The 23,151-nt window shown below is 40.7% G+C and overlaps 1 protein-coding gene across 1 annotated transcript in view; it reads right to left on the minus strand.

Annotated features, from left to right (window-relative positions):
- Positions 1-23,151, minus strand: part of ksr2 (kinase suppressor of ras 2) — a 302,030-nt gene that overhangs the window by 21,412 nt on the left and 257,467 nt on the right. Inside the window, exons 16-17 of the mRNA XM_020528680.2 lie at positions 6,578-6,674; positions 5,194-5,327 (exon numbers count right to left, since the gene is read on the minus strand). Coding sequence (XP_020384269.1) covers positions 5,194-5,327; positions 6,578-6,674 — 231 coding nt within the window. The remainder of the gene's footprint in view (positions 1-5,193; positions 5,328-6,577; positions 6,675-23,151) is intronic.

A 23,151-nucleotide genomic window follows, 5' to 3' on the forward strand; every position in this document is an offset into this window, starting at 1 on the left:
GCTTGGCGTGCTGTGTTCATCCAGCTCTACACCTTGTTATCTCAGATTCTCCAGCATCTGCAGTTCCTACTATCTCTGAAATAATTCCTGCAGTACTGGTTGTGTCTGCAGGTGGCACAGTATGAAAGTTTTCAATGTCAAAAGTATCATACCTTCTCTGTGATGGACTCAGGCAGACTGAATTCCACATATTTGTGAATAATGCATACTACTCTGATTTGTCTTATATACCTTAAAACGAAGCTTCAGTACATTTATTTCCAAGTATTAGAGGGCATTTTCCCTCTGGGTAGTGTGACTGCAATCAGCAATTCTGCCACTTCCCCTCCTTCTTCTGCTGGCACAGAAAATTGAATCATTGAAGTGGTTCTGAGAACAAACCTCTTCTCTCATCTAGACATAGAAGATGGAACGACATGGCACAATGGTCATTAATTCAGTTCTGTTTAGTTAAAAGTAAAGTCTCGTAGTTTCAGGTCAAAAATGAGCAAAGAAACGTCCTGTCGATGACAATGCCACCCTCGGGCGACGGTCAGTGTGGAGTTTGCACATTCTCCCTGTATCTGCATGGGTTTCTTCCAGGTGCTATGGTTTCCTTCCACAATTGAAAGATGCACAGGTTAGATGGATTGGCCATGCTAAATTACGCATATAGTGTCCAGGGATGTTCAGGCTGGATGAATTAGCCACAGGAAATGCAGGGTTACAGTGATAGAGTAGGGGTGGATGGGAAGCTCTTTGGAGGGTTGGTGTGGACTCGATGGGCCAAATAGCTTGCTTCCACACTGTAGGGATTCTAAGATTATCACCTCCCTTTTGAGCACCACCTGAGGGAGAAAGATCATAAAATGTGCTCCAGATGGGGGACTTCAAGGTCCATCACCAAGTCTGGCTCAGCAGTACCATCACTCACCAAACTAGCCTTGACCTAAAGAATGTATCCACCATATGGGGTCTGTGACAAGTGGTGACCAGCCAATACAAAGGCAAAAAAAAAAACTAGCAACTGGTCCTTATCCTCACTAACCTACCCTTCACAGATTCCTCTATTGACATCAATATTTGTCAAAGCGACCAGAGCACAATCTTTGTCTCCACAAAGTCCCATCTCACGGATTGTGGCACTATCACTGTGCCAACGTGGATAGGAATGAAACAGAACAGAACAGAACAGAATTAGCAGCTCAAAGGTGGGTACCCATGAGGCACTGCGGGACATCAGCACCAGAACTGTATACCGGCACGATTTCTAACCTTGTGGCCCAGCATGACCCTATGTTACCATTGCCATCAAGCCAAGGAACCCACCCTGGTTTAAAAGGAGGGTAGGAGAGCTTGTCAGGAGCAGGGCCAGGCATAGCTAAAAGCCTGGTTCCAACATAAGGGTAAAGGAATGCAAAACCACAGAAGCAGCATGCTGAAGACAGAGCGAAATGATCCCACAATCAACAGGTTGCTCTCCAGGGTGGCATATCTAGTCACATGTCAGTGGACAATTGAAATGCTAAGGAAATATGGAATGGACAAGAAGTGGCAAGTGGAATTCACTAGTAGTAAATACAAGATAGTAAATTTCAACGTGAGCAGAGAATCGTGGCTGACCCTCCAGCCTGGTTTTGAGGGACTGCTGCACTGTCAGAGGTGCTGTCTTTTGGAGGAGACATTGAACAGAACCCCAACTGTCGTCTTAGATGGAATGAAAGGTCGCATTGCACCTGCACTTTTCAAAGGAAGTCAGGGGTATTTTGCCTTCTCCTGGTCAATATCTATTTCTCAAACCCACAAAATCAGTTGCTGGTGGCATGGAAACAGCCATAGAGGTACCATCAACTTTTAAAAACAAATTAAGATTTAATGATAAAGTATTTGTTCACCTCTTGCTTGTATACCACCAATGGCATGGTGTTCAAGAAGCCAGTATTTCACTGAAACGGGCTGTACCATAGTGACTCTAAGTGGTTAAAGTTTGCAACTATATGCTCTTATTAAACTATGAACTGTTCCTGTTCATCAGAAATTGGGCATGGTAAATATTTTTAAATCAACCTGTCCAGACATGTTATCGCACTCTTCTGGAGCAAGCGGGGTCTTGAAACTGGGCCTTTTGGGACACTACCACTGTTCCACAACAGCGTTCAGAAAGTCTCAGACTGTTCTGAGCCTAAATTAAATAAATGAACTAAGGATGCCAGTTTGTGCGGTGAACTGTAGTCTCCTGATCTACAACTGAGCTATTGAAGGAGAATCATAAGATGTGTCATTGGCAGGATAAGAACACGCAGAAGGATTTCAAATCCAACACCTTAACTGCTCAGCCATGACTATGTTAGGGGAGTAAACAGGCGGTAGTAGTTTGATCACTCGCCTTTTACTTTTGCTTTTGATTAGCTTCAACAGAAAAGCAAATTAGAAAGGGTAAAATGGGCAGTCCATCAGCTGTTTATATCTCCAGCTTAGAGGGGCCACACAGCTGCTGATCACTTCCTTGGCTGGTTCATTCCATTCTTATGGTTGGAGAAGTTATCCCTGTTCTACTGATCCTACTCGAGCTCCTCTCACTGCAGCCCATTGGTTGAACCATCAAGTAAGAGTGAGAAACTCAGAGCAGCTTTCCTAGGTCTGCTCTCCATTTCTGTGGTTGCTTGTCCTGATCAGCTCCTCTGGAGCATGTAGGAATTTCCCCTTAAGCAGAAATGCTTTCTCTATCAAATTGCCCATGTTATCGTCCCTGCACTCCCTAACTTGTGAGGGTGCCAAAAGGCAGACTCTTAATTGGCATGCCCTAGGAAAGCACAGGTCGGAGGTTTGCTCCTTGTCCTAATGAGTCATTGACCTGGGAATGGTCCCAAGAATCAGAAAAAAAAATACGATGGAAACATTCAGCTGAAATAATTCCATTCCACGATTAATGCACAGAACACAATGTGATTCTCTCCTCTTCTCTGAATGTTGCTCTATTCATTTTCACTAGCACTGGCTGCTCACTGCCTCCTGCAATATTCTCCATAGCCTGTATAGACTGAATTTTCAAGCTATTCAGTCGTGAGGTAGAGCAGGCCATAAAACAGTTAAGGAAATGCATCACAAGTAAAAAGATAGGGTTCATTTCTCACAAAACTCTTTCATAGAATCTCTATGCTGAATTTCCTTTGTATTTTTGAAGCATAAAAGTATTTTTAATTACATAAATGCTTTAAAAATGAAACCCAAATAGAAAATCGCTTCAGAATAGTAACAATTTATGAAAGCTTCTGTAAAATACTAAATCCGGTGTGGAGCTTAGAGGTCTAGATAAAGCAACACATTTTTCTTGTCTCATGAAAAATTGATGTATTTTAAAGTCACAATTACCTTAATGTTCAGTCTTTCAGCACAAGCAATTTGTAGTCATTATGTCCCTATTTAAATGTTTGCTTTACATTGTAGAGGAATAAATAATAGGTTATATGACACTGAATTATCTAATGAATGCAATTTAATTTAATATGAAGAAGAAGGCAATGATTTGTTTGACATTTCAGTAGGCTGTAATTTTTAAATTGCATGCTGTATTAAATATCATGAGATGCATTTTCCCCTTCTGGTAATTGTAAAATCCACAGGTTCATGGTGTAGAACATTATTTTTTTCACTCAAAAGATATATTCATCTGTTGCTGGTGAATATGCCTTTGTTACCTCTAGACTTGACTCTCCTTTAAGATACTCATCCCTGGGATGCTTTACAATGTTAAAAGGTGGTATATAAAAACAATTTGTTATTGCTGTGCTTCATAAACTTGCCCAGCAATATCTAGTCAATATCACTGAACTGATGATCATTTGGCACACTTCTCTAACAGCTAATGATTGCTTAATCATTATTTTACTTTGGCAACAGGCCCGTTATATGGCTGTGCAAGAGAGGAAATTCTACATTGTTTGGAAAACAGTATTCTTAGTGCTACGTAATTTCAAGTTTCACAGGCAACATGAAATGCATAATGACTTTTATAGGTCTATTTTAGGCTACCTAGGTTTGTTATAGGTAAAGTCACCATAGACTTACCAGACAATGGTACTGTGCTCTCATCAGACAGAGACAGAGAGATGACTGGTAGTGATTTAACCTGAGGTCACCACACCTCAGGTGAGGGGAAAGGTTGAGAAGGAGAATCCTCATGGTAATCTCAGCTGGTGTGGGAATTGACCCACAATATTGGCATCACTCTGCATTGCAAACCAGTTGTGCAGGCAACTGATGGGACCAATACACTAAATCAAAACCAAACCATTCACCAGGTGTAGTAGGGTGCTTTGGTCAAAAAAGGGGAGAGATTAGAAAAGATACCCATGACTTCACTAAAGCAAGGAGAGCAGAGAATGCATTAGGTTTTAATATGAATTGCAAGCGCCACCTAAGGAATTCCAACCAGCTACATTAAAAGCTCTTCTTCAGCAATCACAGAAAGGAATATAATTTTTTAAAAAGGGGTATCATCATATTTACATTTTGGATTCCTTCAGACTGCAGGGAAACATTTGATTTCAATGATTTGCTCTTGCCCTGACCCTTCCCTACCAAACACTGAACTTTTCTTTGTCCTCCCTCTGCTATGATCCTGTTGCCTGAATTTTCCACCTAGAATACGATTTCTATCCACTCTCGGTTAGAGAAGGGTACCTAGTGCCTAGCGAAGAAAACAAATAAATCTATTGAAATATATTTTTAAAAATTACACTCTGCCTAAATATAAGTGTATATGCTGTTGCTATCAACATACTCAATGGGTTAGTAAACAGTTGCAGCTAAGTACTTCCAAAAGCTACATCAGGATGAAGAATCTGAAGAAGGGTCACTGGACCCGAAACGTTAACTCTGCTTTCTCTTCACAGATGTTACTAATACCTGCTGAGCTTCTCCTGTAACTTCTGTTTTTGTTTCAACAAATATTTTCATTGCTTCCTATTTAATTAAATCTTTGTGAAGTCATATTTAAAGTAAATTTAAAATAGTACTTCGAACTGAAATAATGAATGTTTATTCTGTCTACAATTTCAAGAAAATGGGCAGCCATTCTAAAATGGAAATAAAATCTATTTTATTTATAATCTATTTGAAGAGAAAATTAAAAGCAAACTTAAGAGAGAACAAATAATTGATATATGTTATTTAAGTTGACAGCAATGATTGATATGCACCGCAGTACTGTACCTGCCCTCTTGTAAAGCTCCAGAGATGCTGAAGAGACCAAAGTCAGTAATTATTATCTTTCCATTATCATAGAAAATATTCTTTGACTTCAAATCTTTGTGAATAATTCCTTTAGCGTGTAGGTAACCCATTCCCTTGAAAATAAAAAAAAAATGTTTTTAGTAAGTGGTAGAGTTAATCGCATTGGAGACCTCAAAACAAATAGTATATTTTCCCAAGGTAAAAATTCTATGCAAATTAATCAGCACCAAACAAGTAACATTTTGTTTTTTTTTAAAGCATCCATGGACTAATGATAGATGATAAACTTTCAAAATAAAATTCAATATTTGTTGCAGTGATTTCAAGTACTTTATATTATGGTGTCCTTCTTATTACAAATCAGAGGTTTATAAAAGATTGCTATGTTTTAGGATTGTTGCTTTGTTTTCAGGTAAAATGGATGAATGAGCAGCTCTACATTCTTCCTGACAACAAGGTTGGGTGACAAGGTTGCAATGGGGACAAGATGGACCAAACCAAGTGACTTACTGAGAAGGTGCAAGATCCTTACACCTCTGGATAATGGCAAGACTGTCTGTGCTGACATTAGGCCCAGAATCTCTGCATGACAGAGACCCTCCATGGTGAAAATGATAAAAGAGATAAGCAATGCTAAGTGCTGCCCCTGCACCTGGCATTTCTTATTTTTGGAATAGCCTGTTTTGGGTGCGATGTAATATGCATGGTTCGTGGAGACCGGTTGGTCATTTAAATGATTAGCTGGCCCCACTCAGATCAGATTTTGGAATACTAGTGTTTGGAAGCTGGAATGCGGAGATTAGACCACGATAAGAGTACATCTGCTTTTAGCACATTTGTTTTGGATTACCAAGATACCGCTTTGGAGAGCTGACTGACTTTGTGCATTCGGTCCCAGTATACTTGAAGGTTGGGATCAAGGATTCTTTGCAGACAGCGTCAAGTATCCTTTCGATATGAGGGTCATGGATCTTTGGGGGAGGGGGCCAGGACCCCGTAGGATTGTTAATTGTGGAGAAGATTATGTAAAAGGTGCAAAAACCCCTTGGAACTTTCAACTTGTCAATTTGTATCGAGATGTGTCAAAGCAGTCACAACCTGTCAAACGGTGTTTTTAGGAACAAAACATAGAATAAATGACTACGACCACAGATGAGGGTTTTTAAAAAGTGCAGTTTGCAGCACAGAATTAAGTTTAAGGTGTAAGTCATCGCCTATATTATGGTTAATCAATATTGCTTTGAGTTTGTTTGAGTAAACCTCTTAAAACTTGAAATCTTTTTATGTGATCCTTTCAGTCATTAGAAATTCAAATATCTTTTAAAAGTAGTAGTCTCAATAGGGATCATAACACTTGGCACACCTTCACAATCTCCTGAGCAATCTGTCTGGTCTTGTTCACATCCAGCACCATTTTAGCATCTCTAACAACAGAGTATAGAGTTCTTCCCTTGCAGAGGCTGCAAAAAAACAAAAATCAAGCAAATACTAAATGGCTATAAACCTAACTGCAAGCAATGGAGATCTGAAATAATTGGTGATACCTATTAACATATAAATTATTAAAAGTTAAATTAAAATTTTATATTTGTCAAATAAAACCTGTAATTTAAAATTTAAAATTTTAATGGCATGGCAATATGTTAAAAATGTGAAAATATATTAATCCTGAGAATATAAAATTTGTTCAATAAGAATCTATAAAGAGCAAATGATTACTAATATGGATCTTTTAAATGCTTTCTGATAAACAGTCCTCTTGAAGTATATTTATACAGAACAATCTTCATGTGTATACATTTATTTATCAAAACATATTTGCTTATTTGTGATGAGTAGGTGATACAATTCCCTCAGGTACTTCAAAAGATGTGAATATAAAGCATCTCATCTTTCATGTTCTCAAAGGCCCAACTGCAGCATGTGAGATATTGATCTTCGAAGATTCCCATAAATGTTCCTTTTGGAGAGTGCAGCTCTCAATCAACTTGGCTGCAAACCATGTCCATCTGTTGTATGTAATAGGACAAGGGTGTTTGATATCACATCAACCATTTGATACTAATAGCTTACCACCTGTGTCTAGAGAGAATCTAGCCTCCCACAAACAGCTCAGGCACTAGGTTTCAAGTGAACATATTTCATTAATTTTGACACATAAATTCTGAAGACCCAATGTTAATTTGAAAATGTTTGATTATTTCACACATTGTGATCCTTGAACATTTTGCAGGATTCGTAACTGAAATAACTGCACAGGGGCCAGTTCCCGTCACCTAGTCACCCTTTATTTACTAGAGCACAGTACACTGGCTGTAGCCAGCCAGCTCGGAGTCGGTCCTCAACTGAGGACATTCTAACCTACACTACTGCCATACAGCAGTAATGCTTACTTCCCCCAGCACCCATGTTGTGTGTGTATAGGCGCAAGACACAGTAAAAATATCAGGTGTGTAAATAACTTTATTAATCGTCTGCCACCAGGAAAAACACCCATGTGACCAAAGAACCAGCAACAAGCAGAGCCCCTAGGGGCTCTCCTGGTTACATTGGTCAGCCAAGGCTTTCTTGATTGGCCCAGGGTTAACAACCCCAATCAAGAACCTTGTAGTAAACAAGGTCCCCCGGTTCCAATCTCTACAGTACTTTACAATGAGGCAGTTTGAGTAACAGAATATTTGTCAAGAAGGTGAAATAACCTTTACCACAAAGACTAAATAAGTCCTTATAAGTCCATAACAGAAAAAGATGCAGGCTAAGGTAAAAAATCCCATGTCCAGTAGAGTTTCCATGGAATTACATTAAATTCATGCGGTTCCTCTTTATTAAACCAGCTTTTCTGCCGTTATTGCTTTTGTAAGGATGGCATGTGTTTGAATCTGAATATTGATTTGTTGTCTTTAGTCATGAATTAAAACAACTGGCAATTTTTTGTATTGAGTTTTGATGAGCTTCAATGTGTTATTGGAGACTTTCATTGTGTAGTAATGCAGGTAAAAATCCTTATTTTCTTGTTTGGGAGCCCTTGTACCATACAATTCTGAAATGACAGTGGTTGCAATACTGCTCTGAAAAGTATAATCACCACCAGAGTATAATATTATTAAAATCCCTATTTTTCAATTTCAGAAGATTTACAAACATGTTCCAAACAGACTGTTTGTGTAACTTCCATGGATTTAAAAGTTCAATGATTTGATATTTTGTAGAAACAGAAGTATTATACTGGAGTTTATTTCACTGTTATAGTGGAGGTTAAAAAATCTGTTTTGCAGTAACCAGGCAAATCCTCCATAGCTAATGATTGCATCCTTCTCCCTGGATATTGAACCAGAATCAGACTGTTGCGAGCTTGGTGCCACATTTAACTTTGAACTACATTCTGTGCCATCAATAAGACTTCCTACATCCACCTCTGCAACATGCTTCCTGCCTCAACTGCTGAAATCCTCATCCATGCTTTTGATACCTGCAGATCTGATTACTCCAGTACCTTCCTGGCAGGTTTATCCACATTCCACTGGCTGGAAACCTGCACCAGTTTCCATTCACCCATCATCCTTATGCTTGCTGACCTACAGTGGCTTCCAGTAAAGAAAAACTTTGATTTGAAAATTCTCATAGATATTTTCAAATTTCTCCATGGCCTCTCCCCTCTTCATCTCTGTAACCTCCTCCATCCCTGTAACTTTCTGATAAATCTGCACTCACCTAATTTAACCCTCTTCAGCATCCCTAATTTTTAACTGCTCCCACATTAGTGTTTGTCATTTCAGCTGCTTAGGCTCTAACCTCTGGGATTACTTTGACACTTTCTCTGTCTGACTCTTCTTTTATGTTTCCTTATGTAATTTGGTATCTCAGTTTGCTTTATAAGATCTGAACATACAAATTAACAGCAGGAAGAAACCATTTAGCCCCATGAGCCTGCTCTGCTATTAATTAGGATCACACTCATCTGATTACTTCACATACCACCAATAACCTTTCAACTTCTGCCTTTAAAATATTCAAAGACTCTGCTTTCACTGCCTTTTGAAGAAAAGTTCCAAAAACCACAGCACCCTCTGAGAAAATATTTTGCCTCAACTCTGTGTAAGATTAATTTTAAACAGTGATCTCTAGTACGAGATTCTCCACAGGAGGAAACATCTATTCAAATCCACCCTGTCAGGACCTTGTTTTGATCAAGTCACCCCTTACCCTTCTAAGTTCCAGTGGAAATAAACCTAGCCTGTCCAACCTATCCTCATATGACAACCTACCTGTTCCAGGTATCAATCGAGAAAATCTTCTGAGCTGCTTCCAGCCCATTGCTGTGGGTTTGGAGTCATATGTAGGCCAGACTACGTAAGGATGGCAGATTTCCTTCCCTGAAGGACATTAATGAGCTAGATTTTTTTTAAACTAACAATCAGCAATGGTATAGATTCTTAATTCCAGGATTTTTTTTCCCCAAACACAAATTCCACCATCTGACGTGGTGGGATTTGAACCCGGGCCTCCAGAACATTAGCTGAGTTTTGGATTAATAAATCCGGTAATAATATCACTAGACCATCATCTCCCTGCAACTCTTCACAATTTGCGTTCCCACCTACCTTTATGTCATCAGCATATTTAGCAACCGTACTTCAGTCCCTTCATCCAAGTAATTTATATAAGTTATAAGAAGTTGAGGCCCCAGCACTAGTCCCTGTGGCACACCACACATTACATCTTACCATCCAGAAAGTGACTCATTTATGACTTTTCTAATTCTGCCAGCCTGTCAAACTTCTATCCGTGCCAATATCTTACCCCTACATAGCACCGTTATTTTCCACAATAACCTTTGATGTAGCACTTTATCAAATACCTTCTGGAAATCTAAATGCAATACATCCACTATCCCCTTTGTCCACAGCACATGTTGCTTCTTCAAAGAACTCCAAAAGATTTGTTAAAGGTGTTTTCCATTTCACAAAACCATGTTGACTCTGGCTGATAACATAAGTTTATCAAAGTATCCAGCTACAAAGTCGTCCGTCTAACATTTCTCTTATGAGACACATGTTATGCTAACTAGCTGGTAGTTTCCTGCTTTCTCTCTGCTTCCCTTTTTGAATAAAGAAGCTCCATTTGCTACTTCCTTTCTAAGGGGAATGTCTGCAAATCAAGGGAGCTTTGAGAAAATTAAGACCAACACATCAACTATCTCACTTAAGTGTTCTTTTAAGACCATGGGATGAAGTTCGTCTGGTCAGTTCCAACAATTTGCTCAGTACCATTTCTCTGGAACATCTGAAGAAGAGTTATACTGGACTCAAAATGTTCACTCTGTTTCTCTCTCCATAGGCGCTGCCAGACCTGCAGCGTTTCTCCAGTATTTTGTGCTGGGTGCACAAGTCCAGCATCTGCAATATTTTGTATTTATTGGATACAAACACCTGTTTAACTCACGAGCCTTATTTTCCATTATTAATTTCCCCAGACTCATGTTCTATAGATCAACATTTATTAACTCTTTCTTTCTGAATATCTATAATCTATACACTCCTTCAATTTGTTTTCCTATTTCTAGCTAGTTTTCTATTTTTCCTTCCTTATTCATCTTTTAGACTGCATTGAAGTACTATTGTTTCATTTAAAAGGACTAATTCAAGAAGTTATTGCTGTTGAGCTCAAGTAAAGTCTTCTGTTGCCAGGAGCCAGCTACTTGTAAATCCTCAGCTCTTCTCCTGGCAACACTTCATGTTTGCATAGTTATAGGAAAACATCTAAACAAGGACTGGCTTTCTCTCATTTTTTTTCTATTAAGTTATGTGTTCATGGGTACATTCCCATTCTGTTGCTATTGTAGGAATACATTTGATTTCAACACTGCTAAGAAACTGATTTGCATTAAAGTGGTTAAAACTGACGATAAGCAGCAGACCTCTTAGTAAGAATGGCAAGTGATAAAGCAGGAGTCTAAAAAAAAACTTGATTTGCAAGGAGGGGCTGAACTCCATTATCTGCTTCAATGGTACCTTTATAGTTTTGATAGTGGGAAATCAAAATGCTTTGTTAAGATGGATGCTTCCATCGTGTTCCAACAGCTAGCTGTCACATGATCAATATCCCCACTTGGAAACAGCTAACATTCCAAGCTTGTCCATCTGTTAGAAAAAGCCTGCAACATCAAGATATCTTGCAGGATGAAGTTCTCTCTCAACACGTTTTCTTCAAGTTCAGATGAAATAGTTGCACAGAGGCCAGTACAGTCAGTTCTGCGCAACCTCGCATTATAGAAAATTGCTACAGAAATAACAGGGCCTATGGGAAAAGTGGGGTTAGGGTGCAGACCACCAAAATATATCACTGGAAAAAAAAAATCACTCAAAAATAACTCAAAAGCCTTACACAAAGGATAGCATAGTTTGAATAAATGTTTAATTTATATCTAATAATGAAATAAAACTAAATTTAACATCTTACCTACAAAGATGTCAGGATGACTTGGTGGGGGAGGTGGTTTTGAGGTTGCTCTGTTGTTCATGCAGGGACTGGGGATCGTCATCATCACCATCATCACCTTCAGGTGCAGTTGTTGTTGCAGGGTTAGGGTGAAAAATAGTTAATGCAGAAGTGGACGGCTGTGGCTCATTGTCCTCTGACTGTTTCTTGGGGGTTGGCTTAAAAAGCATATCCAGTTATTGCTGCTTTGCCCTTTTTCTTCTTTCATGCAGAAGCTGTTCATAGGGTGCCAAATAAGATCTTATTCCACGAACTACCACCCTGCTGTGTTCTGCATTGTAATCATTGTCCTCTAAGAGCTGCAATTGCCTCTCAATTTAACTTCAGGATAGAAGACAAAACAGAAGTGGAAAGTTCTCGTGGTGCTGCATCCTGGACTACTTCATCTTATCTCCAGCATCTACTTCCCTCTCAGCGACAAGTTGCTGTAGATCAGCTGAAGAGAGGTCTTCACAGCAGGACTCAAGCAGCTCTTCAACATCCTTTCTCTCCACTTCTTCAAATCCAACTTGCTTTGCAAGATTAACACAATGCTCTTTGATTCTTGGGAGCTCCTCTGATGGATCAAAGCCTTTAAAATCTTGAAAATAATCTGGGAGAAGCTTCCCCCAAACTGCATGCAAGCAGTCCTTACTAACATCACCCCAGGCCTTCACGACGATGTCAATTGCATTCTTGATGTTAAAGCTCTTCCAGAATTGAAGAACACTATCCTTATCCCTCTCAGTGATTGCAATCAGCCTCTTAAATGTGCACCTTAAATAATAAGCTTTAAAAGCTGCAATTGCACCCTGGTCCATGGGTAGGAGAGAGGTTGTGTTTGGGGGTAGAAACAGCACTTTGATGTTTTCAGAAAGCTCACCGATGGTGGGAGGACGGCTTGGCACATTATCCAGGATGAGGAGAATCTTGAAATCCAAATTTTTTTCCTACAACACTTCTTAAACACATCTTCCAAAACATCAACAATAAAGGTCAGAAAAAATTTCCCCTGTCATGCAACCTCTTTTGAAGTAGAACCTGAAGTAGACTTAAGGTAACCTTTCAAGGCTCGCAGGTTGGCAGAGTGGTACACTACTACAGGCTTAAGCTTTAAGTAGCACAGTCATACGATCCTTTTGGTGTTAACATTGCGTATGCTCAGGACAAAGCCTGCAAAACGATCATGAGGTGTTGACGCACAGTCCTCCGCGCACCGATGGAATTGATGGAATCGCGTTATAGCCAATGCAGGTTCGTGTTCCCCTAACCATGAGTGGCGTTATAGCCAATTTGCATTGCCAGAACACGCGTTATAGTAGAGCCGACTGTATCCCGTTACCAAGTCACCCTTTCTTCACATGTGCACAGTACATGGGTTCTGACCAGCCAGCTCAGAGCCAATCCCTACAGTGAGGAAACGCTCTGAGTCTCCTGTTGATACCTGTCAGCCAGGGCTCACTGATTGGCCTGGGTCAACAATCCCAATCAAAGACCTCAGAGTCAATGAGATCCACCTGGCTCTCGTTCCAATCACTACAGACCCTATCTGTTACATCACTGAACACAGAATTTAAATTTAAAAAGAACCTGAAATGTCATGGCACCCACTCTGGGAAAAGGACTGATTGCAGTTTAAAAGAAAATCAACCAACTTACATTGGTCAAGGTACCATTGGAGCTCCAGCCAATCAAAAGAACAACAGAAAGAATAATTCTCTTCCTTAGGGGACTTCAACTTTTTCTTTAAACATTCCACCTGCCCACAGCATCTGTGTGTGTGTGTGTGTGTGTTAGTGTGTGTGTGTGTTAGTGTGTGTGTGTTAGTGTGTGTGTGTGTGTATATGTTAGTGTGTTTGTGTGTGTGTGTGCGTGCGTGTTGGTATCGTGAGGGGGAGTGTGTGTGTGTTGGTGTTGTGGGGGGGTGTGTGTGTGTGTTTATGTATGGGGGGGGAGTGTGTGTGCGTGGAGGTGGTCTGTGTATGTGCATGCGTGCATATGCGTCTGTGTGTTTTGGTGTCTGTGTTTGTGCGTGTGTGTCAGTATGTATATGTATATGTGTGTGTGTGTGTGTGTGTGTGTGTGTGTGTGTGTGTGTGTGTGTGTGTGTGTGTGTGTGTGTGTTTGTCTCTGACTGGATGGATTTCAGCTTTTAATAATGTTTGTACATTCACCTGAGTCAGTATTTTAAAATAATAAAACAATCTCTTCTCTTGCTAACTCAAAAGCTCCAGCTGGCTTGTTTAAAACTCAGAAGAAACGTCTTCAAGTACACACTGAATTGAAAAAACTACACACCTTTTAAAAATTCAAATTGATATACCAATTGCAGGAGTGCAAAGAGAAATTTATTCACCCTTCTAGAACTAGTTGTCAGAAGAATGTTAATAATCAACTTAGACGGCTGTCCCCTTTGCACCCGTTGTGATCTTACCTTAGTGTAGGTGTTCAGTAGGTGTTTACATATTTTATTTCAGCATAATCAAATGAGTCATTCACCTCATCTGTATTTTGAGATGATTCTTTAACTTATATTATACTCAAACCAGTACAAAAACAAATGTAGATAAAGGTTTTGTTCTTATAGAAAGAATCATTAACTCGATTTTTGCCGAACAAGAGGAAAAAATCAGGATGTTGTCAGCTAATGCTGACAAGGGACCTGACAGAGGTGTAGAAGAGAATGAGGGGTATAGATAGGATGGAGAGGAAGGTACTCTTTTCATTAGTATTGGGGCCATAAACCAGGGCCACAGATTTAAGAGGAGATGAGTTCAGGAGAAATGTTTTCATTCGGAGGGTTGTGGGAGTCTGGAACTCACTGCCTGAAAGGTGGTTGAGTTGGAAACTTTCGTAACATTTAAGTAATGTTTAAATATTCATTTGCATTGCCATAGCCTCCAGGACCATGGAGCAAAAGCTGGAAAATGGGATGAGTGTGGCCAGATCTTTGTTGATGGGCGTTGATATAATGGGCTGAATGGCCTCCTGTGCTATAGGTTTGAATACGAATGACAATCTAAACTTTTTGCTTGTTAACATTCCTCAATTGTGAACTTCAATCTTGGCCACAAGTAGATGTCAGTATATCTTCACCGGGATATCTGTTAGTATTTACAAACTAATGTCACTTTCTTTGGGTGGGGGAGGGGGGGCTTTCTTTAACATATATTTGGTTATTGAATCATTTAGCATGTAAAAATGCTCTTTCCTTCCCTAAAAACATTGGTCTACCTAAGATACCATTAATTAACTCACTCCCAGAAGAGTTGCCCCATGCCTCGCTCAACATGGTCAAAGGGCATTGAAAATTAATGCTTCAGGTTCTATTATTTTTAAAACTAAGATTCTGATCATTAACTAATTCAAATATCCAGTGTCATCTCAGATTTTTGTTTTGTGAACATCAAGCAATAAATAACAGATGCTTATAAGTGCAGTGCAATATCACTGTGGTATTGTGTAGTTGTATATCTTCTCAGTCTCTAATTCTAGGCCTAGTGTATCCTGCTTTTGATCATTTAGAATATCATACAATCCCTACAGTGTGGAAACAGGCCCTTCAGCCCAATAAGTCCACACTGACCCTCACAGCATCCCACCCAAACCCATCCCCTATAACCCACCTAAGCCTCACATCCCTGCACACTATGGACAATTTAGCATGGCCAATCCAGCTAGCCTACACATCTTTGGACTGTGGGAAGAGACCAGAAGGGACCCACACAGACACAGTGAGAATATGCAAGCTCCACACAGACAGTCACCCAAGGGTGGAATTGAACCTGGATCCTTGGTGAGGCAACAGGGTTAACCACTGAGCCACCTTTTTTTAAAGCCTACTGCACCCAGGCAGTCTCCCATCCAAATACTAACCAGGCCTGAGTCTGCTTAGCTTCTAAGATCAGGCATTTTCAGACTAGTGTGGCCATAGGCAAAGGCAACGATGTAGAACTAGATTGTGAGCTGAGCTCACTTAAACAGTCACTGTCTGTAATACACATGAGTCACAATTCGGATGGACATTGTGACATGCGGAGAGCTACGATCAGCTTCCTTATGATATAATCATGGACAGATATGCCACTATTTGGAATTGGACACTACTTTCCTGTGGTTACACAGCTCTTCATGCATTCATCATTACATTGCTTTGACGACTACATCTAAGTAGCTGCTGAATGTGGAACTGACGATTTCCAGGAAGATAAAATCATGGCTGGAATTTTACATGAAGAGCAGAAATCCCATCATTCAACACAACTTTGGCACTCTGTGGAATCCAAGACCATATTCTGCGAATGGCAGCAAATTAAAAAGTGGCTGCTGAGATTTAAGCCCTGTTAAGGATTATGGTCCACACCTCAGTGAGAGGGGTGATAAATCAATGGTGCCTTTGGTAGTAGTCATCTTTGCAGGGTTGCACGTGGAGTTGAGGGCACTTGACGGCTTTGCCTCCTTAAAGGTAGGTAGGGACTGAAGATGTAAATTCCAGACAGGCACCCATGGCGGGAGCAGGTGGGGGCAGGGGCAGTTTAGTGGATGGGTCAGCTCAGTGAGGACGGGTAGCACCAGTAAAACCAGAGGGGACCCTTGGTAATTGAAGAATACCCAAAAAGGTCTCACACCCCTAACATCAGAGTCAGCTGGTAGACCAGCAGGATTTACCTGTCGCATGCAGCAAAGGGATCTCCAACCACACGCAAAATGTCAGTAGGAGGAAGAAGAGGCTCTTAATTGGCTACACAGACTTCAACTTAGCTCCAGATAGAAGGAACATCTGCCACTTTTCCAACTGCTGGCAAAATGGCAAGAAAGCAGGAAGATGTCGGTAATGGCACCCAATACCGTCCCATGTCATTTTACTGTGTCCCAGTCCATGCTCAGTGCATAAGAACTGAAGAACGAGCAACGGGACTAGGCAATTCAGCCCCTCTCGAGCCTGCTCTGCCATGTAATATGATCATGGCTGATCTCATCTCGGTCTCAAATCCAATCTGCTGCCTGCTCTTCATAACCCTTCAACCAATCACTCATTAAAAAATCCGTATATCTCCTCATTACATTTATGCAATGTCCCAGCATCCATCACACTCTGGGGTAGTAAATTCCACAGATTCATGACCCTTTGATAGAAGTAATTTTGCCTCTCTCTCAAATCTGCTACACTTTATCCTAAAACTGTGCCCTCTCATTCTAGATTGTCTCACATGAGGAAACATACTTTTTATGCCTACTTTAACAATCCCCTTTAGCATCTTAACAATTCGATTAGATCACCTCTTATTTTTCTAGACTCCAGGCAGTATAGGCCTAAACTGCTCACTTGTCTTCATAAAACAAACCCCTCATCTCTGGAACCAATCTAGTGAACCTCCTCTGAACTGCTTCCAATACAACTACATCACTCCTCAATCAAAATTGTATATTCCAGATGCAATCTCACTATTGCCTTGCACAGTTGCAGCTGCACTTCCCTGCTTTTATGTGCTATTCCTTTTTTCAATAAACACCAAAATTCCATGTGCCTTCCTGATTACATGCTTTACCTGCACGCTAATTTCCTGCGATTCAAGCACAGACAGCCATAACCCTCTGCACCCAATCTCTCCGAAGTTTCTCTTCATTCAGATAATAAGTTCCCTTTCTATTTCTCCGATCAAAATGAGTAACCTCACATTAATCAACGTTGAACTTCATTTGCCAAATTTTGGCTCATTCACCTAACATATACATATCCATATGTAAGTTTCTTATTTCTTCATCACAACTCATTTTCTGACCTATTTTACTGTCAGTTGCAAATTTGGCTATTGTACTTTGTATATACGCATGCAAGTCATTAATATTGACTGCAAATAGTCTGAATCACAATCGGGGTGGCACAGATACTCCGTGGTTAGCACTAGTGCCTCATAACGCCAGGGACTTGGGTTTGATTCCAGCCTCGGATAACAGTCTGTATAGAGTTCACACGTTCTCCCCGTGTCTGCATGGGTTTCCTCTGAGTGCTCCAGTTTCCTCTCACACTCAAACGATGTGCTTGTTAGGTGGATTGGCCATGCTAAATTGCCTAGAGTGTCCAGGGACATGCAGGCTAGCTGGCTTAGAAATGGGAAATGCAGGGTTACAAGGACAGGGTAGGGTGTGGGTATGGGTGGGATGCTCCTCGGAGGGTCGGTGTGGACTCGATGGGCCGTTTAACATGCTTCCACACTGCAGGGATTCTATGAATCTGCACCTGGGTACCTTTGTACCTAGGATGGTACTGTAAACTTTTCACCATACTCACGTCAGTATATGTGACAATAAACCTAATTCTAATTGGGGCCCAAGGACTGAACCCAGTAGTAACATCTCGGCAATCAGAGAAAGCCCCATTAATCCCTGCATGGTCCAGTAAAATATAGCCCATGTTTTTGCAAGATGTTTTTCAAATGTTTCAGTGCAGTTTTTTTTATTAGTAATTGTATGTTTGCTCACCTTAGAAGGCGAGAAGGCTTGGTATGATGAGTAGTGGCATTGCCAACACTCAGAAATCTGCATCATCTGCTTCCTTATGTGAATCCTACTATATTCAACATCTCAAATCGGAGACAAGGGATCTGTGGATGTCAAACAAGTGACACTGTAAGGCCTCTCCATACCTCCTGTCATCCCCTCACCCACAAATATAAGCCTTGTACATTTATCTGCAACTTTAGGAAATCTGACCTGGAGCCAAACTCCATCATATGTCTTTCATGGCGAATTGCTGTGGAGGTCATTTCAGCCCCTCAGGCTCATTCCAATACGTTGCACTGCATTCCTTCAGCAATGATATCCTTGGGTCAACTAGGACTTAGGAATTTTCCTACCAATCTCATGTATTATGTACTTATTTCTATCAGTCAATAAATGTGGGGGATGTTCTATCACCTACCAGTAGACCTGGCTTCATGCTGCACATTTGTTTCGTTTTCACTTCATTTATATCTGGCACTTATTTCTCCTCATTCCCCACCTCCCCCCATCCCCCCTCCCCAACCGCACCCCCAACCCCAACCCCCCCCCCACCAACTGAGTTTATGTTGCTTGCTCCCATGCATACACTTATTTTTATCTGCTTCATATCTTCAGATACATTTAGAGTTCAATCAGCCTTCCAGTTAGATCACAAGGCCAGATCTACATAAGGAGTTATGAAATGAAAAATTACATGCAATTAGCTCACAATATCTCTGGCATGCTTTCACAAGCACATTAGCATTACTGACATGAATATATAAAGCCTTCTGTGTTCCTGAGCATGGGTATTGATAACTGCAGGCAGCAGCACAGGAACACTACCATTAAACAAATAGCCATGGGCTGTACCAGAGATTCTACAAGCATTTCAAATGATCAGCAGGATGAGGCGGGTTCTTTCATGTGCCTATGTCAATTACTCAAAGCTGGAAATTACTGTCTATGATATTATAGAAACAAAAACATGTATTTGTACTAAATTCCAAAGTCCCACTATTTTAACACATATTCCTTCTGCTTACTTATACTTCAATCAGATATAACAGTTAATATCATACAAAAAAGCACTTGATTTGAATATAACAGCTTGTATGAGAATATCACATATTGTCATTTCTCGACTTTTTAATGAAAAGTATAACACTAGGCTGATCAATGGCTTTGCCACATTTGGTACAGAACACAGACTCAATTAGTTTCTTCATTTTATAGGATTATGATCAAAGATTTGGAGAGAAATGTAATATAAAAAGTTAATTCTAACTCTGATACGCTAATGAAACATTTACATCATCATAGGAAGTTGTGCAACGTCACACAATCCTATGATCTCTTTCAGCCTCATGGAAAGATGAAGCCACAGCAAGAGGTTTCTCAATTAAGATAGTGTTTTTCTTATCTCAGTAGACTGTAAATATTCTCTACAGCACAACGAGACTAAGAATATTATATCAGAGAAAGTAGGAACTGCAGATGCTGGAAAATCCGAGACAATCCATTTCTGATGAAGGGTCTAGGCCCGAAACGTCAGCCTTTCTGCTCCTATGATGCTGCTTGGCCTGCTGTGTTCATCCAGCTCTGCACCTTGTTGTCTAAGAATATTATATGGTGGGAGCAACTGAAGGCATGTGTATAGAGTTAAGATGTCATTTTGAGGTTATACAAGACGTTAGTGAAGCCACTTTTGGATACTGTGTACTTTCACTGGAGCATAGGAGGTTGAGGGTGAACTTATAGAATCGTAGTACCCTTACAGTGTAGAAGCAGGCCATTTGGATCATCAACGCTCATACGAGCATCCTACATAGTCTCATCTCTCCCGCAACGTTCCTGTAACCCTGCATTTTCCAATGGCCAATCCACCTAACCTGTATATCTTCGGACAGTGGGAGAAAACTGCAGCACCTGGAGGAAACCCACACAGACTCAGGGAGAACATGCAAACTCCACACAGACAGTCGCCCAAAGCTGGAATTAAACTCAGGTCCCTAGACCTGTGAGGCAGCAGTGCTAACCATTCAGCCACTGTGCCACCCATGGTGATCTATAAAATCATGAGGGACATGGATAAGGTGAATAGCAAAGGGCTTTTCCCTCGGGTGGGAGAGTTCAAAACTAGCGAGCATATTTTTAAGGTGAGAGGAGAAAGATTTAAAAGGGCCCTGAGGGGCAACGTTTTCACACAGAGGATGGGTCATATCTGGAATGAGCTGCCAGAAAAATTGGTAGATGAAGGTACAGTTACAACATTTAAAAAACACTTGGACAGATACATGAATAGGAAAGGTTTAGAGGGATATGGGCCAAATGAAGGGAAGTGGGACTAGTTTAGTTTGGTCTGGACGAGTTGGACCAAGGGGCCTGTTTCTATGCTGTATGACTATGACTAAGTCTGGAAAGGTCTCTGTCATTATCAGAAAGCTTCAAGCAAGTCATATGTGCCAATCAAGCAGAAGTGTATCGCACTGTATTGGGTCTCGCTGTGAAGCTAGGCCATGAGGAGGTCAGTATGCTATTGTGCGTAAAAGGGTGCTGTGCAGACAATATTCCAGTCAGACGGGGAGTCAGTAAAGAATAAAGCTAAGCATGAGCAAGTAATAAAACCACTTAATGCCTGCTTCACTCTGCAAAGAATGTCTTTGTTGAGAATCATAGAATTCCTACAGTTTGGAAGCAGGCCATTCGGTCCACACTGACCCTCCGAAGAGCATCCCAACCAGACCCAGCCCTACCCTATCTCTGCATTTCCCACCCTTGATATTATGGGCAATTTAGCATGGCCAATCCACTAACCTGCACATCTTTGTACTGTGGAAGGAAACCCACGCAGACACGGGGAGAACGTGCAAACTCCACACAGTCGGTCACCTGAAGCTGGAATCAAACTCAGATCCCTGGTGCTGTGAGGCAGCAGCACTGACCACTGAGTCACTGTACCATTTTTACTGAAGATGACTGAATGTAACAAACTTGCCCAACAACAAGGGAAGGATTGGTAAATTCGTACTTACATACAAGCTTGCAGAAAACTGTGAAAATGATGGCTTAAAAGATGAATTAACAGCAGAGAATTGCTGTTGGAGTCTTGGATGGTGCTTTGTCTGACCATTTGCAGTGGAGAATTGATTTAGCCTTAACTGAGCAGCCCAGCTGAGGTCAGGAAGCAAAATCAATCGATGGTTTGGGGTATCAGGAGAATCATTTCTGGAAAAGAACTGACTCAGTGGAGTATGTTAAATTTATAAACAGAGAATCAGTCCTACAAAAGCAAGAGAGACAGTGTGCACATCCATCAACAGCTCCAGGTAATTGGAATTGGAGTAATAGCAATAAAGCACAGGATGAAAGTTTTTTTTTGCCAGAGGCTGAATGCTTGTTTTGCAGGAACACAGGTCACTCCCAGGTTGAAATGCAGCAAGAAGTCTGTACAGATTACACTAAAAGATGACATAGTGGCACAGAGGTAATGTTACTGGATTAATAATACAGAATCCTTTTCTGAGGACTGGAATTCAAATCCCATCCTGGCAGATGGTAAAATGTGAATTAAACAAAAATAAAAACCTGCAGTATAAGGCTAGCTTCGTGGTGACTGTGTTGTTGCTGCTGATTGTTGTTTTAAAAATCCATCTGGTTCACCAATATCCTTTCAGGGAGGAAATCTGTCATCCTTATCTGGGCTAGCCTACATGTGCCTCCAGACCCACAGCAATGTGGTTGACCCTGGGGGATGGCCAAAGAGGCCTATGTCCCATTAAAGATTTTTTTAATATAAAATTCTTTCAAAAGATAGCAACAATCCATGAAATAGAATACATAAATGATTTTAAGGTACATATCCTTAGAGACAAGGAAAAAGCAAGTGGAAGATACTGGAATATCGCTAGTAGAGAGAATCAAAACACACTTCAAATAAGATGCAGGTGTATCAGTTTTGTTTCTTTCTGATGCTGAGCCATGGTTGGAAAAAAGGTCCCTTCAGCAATAATGTAAAAAAGTTCCATGGACAAGGAGGCATAGAATTCAAGATCGTAGACAACAGAATGCAGAGCTCCAACATCAAGACAGAAAAATCAAAGACCTGCGGACTAGAATTCTTGTCAAACAGGAACATCTGGACTGTCTTACATCTGATATGCAGAATTCAGAAAAAAGAAAGCCTAGGAGATTAGCTTAAAAAACATCAGTGCCAAATTTCCACAGCTGTTCGCAGGACCAGCAAAGCTGAAGTCAGCGTACCACATGAGTGTACATCAAAAACAAAGCCAGTGCGGCTGTTTATTCTCAGAACAGTTCCTTATCCACTTTGCCAAAAGGTAAAGAAGGAAATTGACTATGTTGACTCAAGAGGTTATTTATTGGTGATAGAACCAACCACCTGGTGCTTGGGGAATGGTACCACTGCCAAAGCCCAACGGATCTATCAGAAGCTGCACAGATCTTGCGCAGCTGATCAAACCAGTTGAACATGCAGTTTGTCATTGTCGTCTGTGAAAGAGAGCTTAGCAAAATTGGGAAAGAGTTCAATCTTTGCAAAGCAAAATGTAAATAGTGATTTGCCCTTCGATGAAGCGTCTAAATTGCTCATAACCTTGATTACACCATTTGGGAGGTTTTGTTTCAACCACACTTTGACATCACAAGAGCATCAGAAATTTTCCAGAGGACAATGTCAAGCATCCCAGAAGGACTGGATGGAGCTGTACGTCAAATGGATGATGTCCTGATCCACAAATCCACTCAGACAGAATGCGAGTGCAAGCCGTGCTGCAACCTACAGGAAACAGGACACACACTCAACAAAAAATGTGAATCCTCACAGCCAACTGTCAAATTACTTGGGTGTACTGTAGACACATTTGGTATCAGTTATCTACAGAAGAGAAGAATAATCAGGAAGATTCCAGTTCCTCATAATGTAACTGACCTGCAGATATTCATGGGGGTGACAAA

Source organism: Rhincodon typus, chromosome 24 (genome assembly GCF_021869965.1).
Source record: "Rhincodon typus isolate 14 chromosome 24, sRhiTyp1.1, whole genome shotgun sequence".
Lineage (NCBI taxonomy): Eukaryota > Metazoa > Chordata > Chondrichthyes > Orectolobiformes > Rhincodontidae > Rhincodon > Rhincodon typus.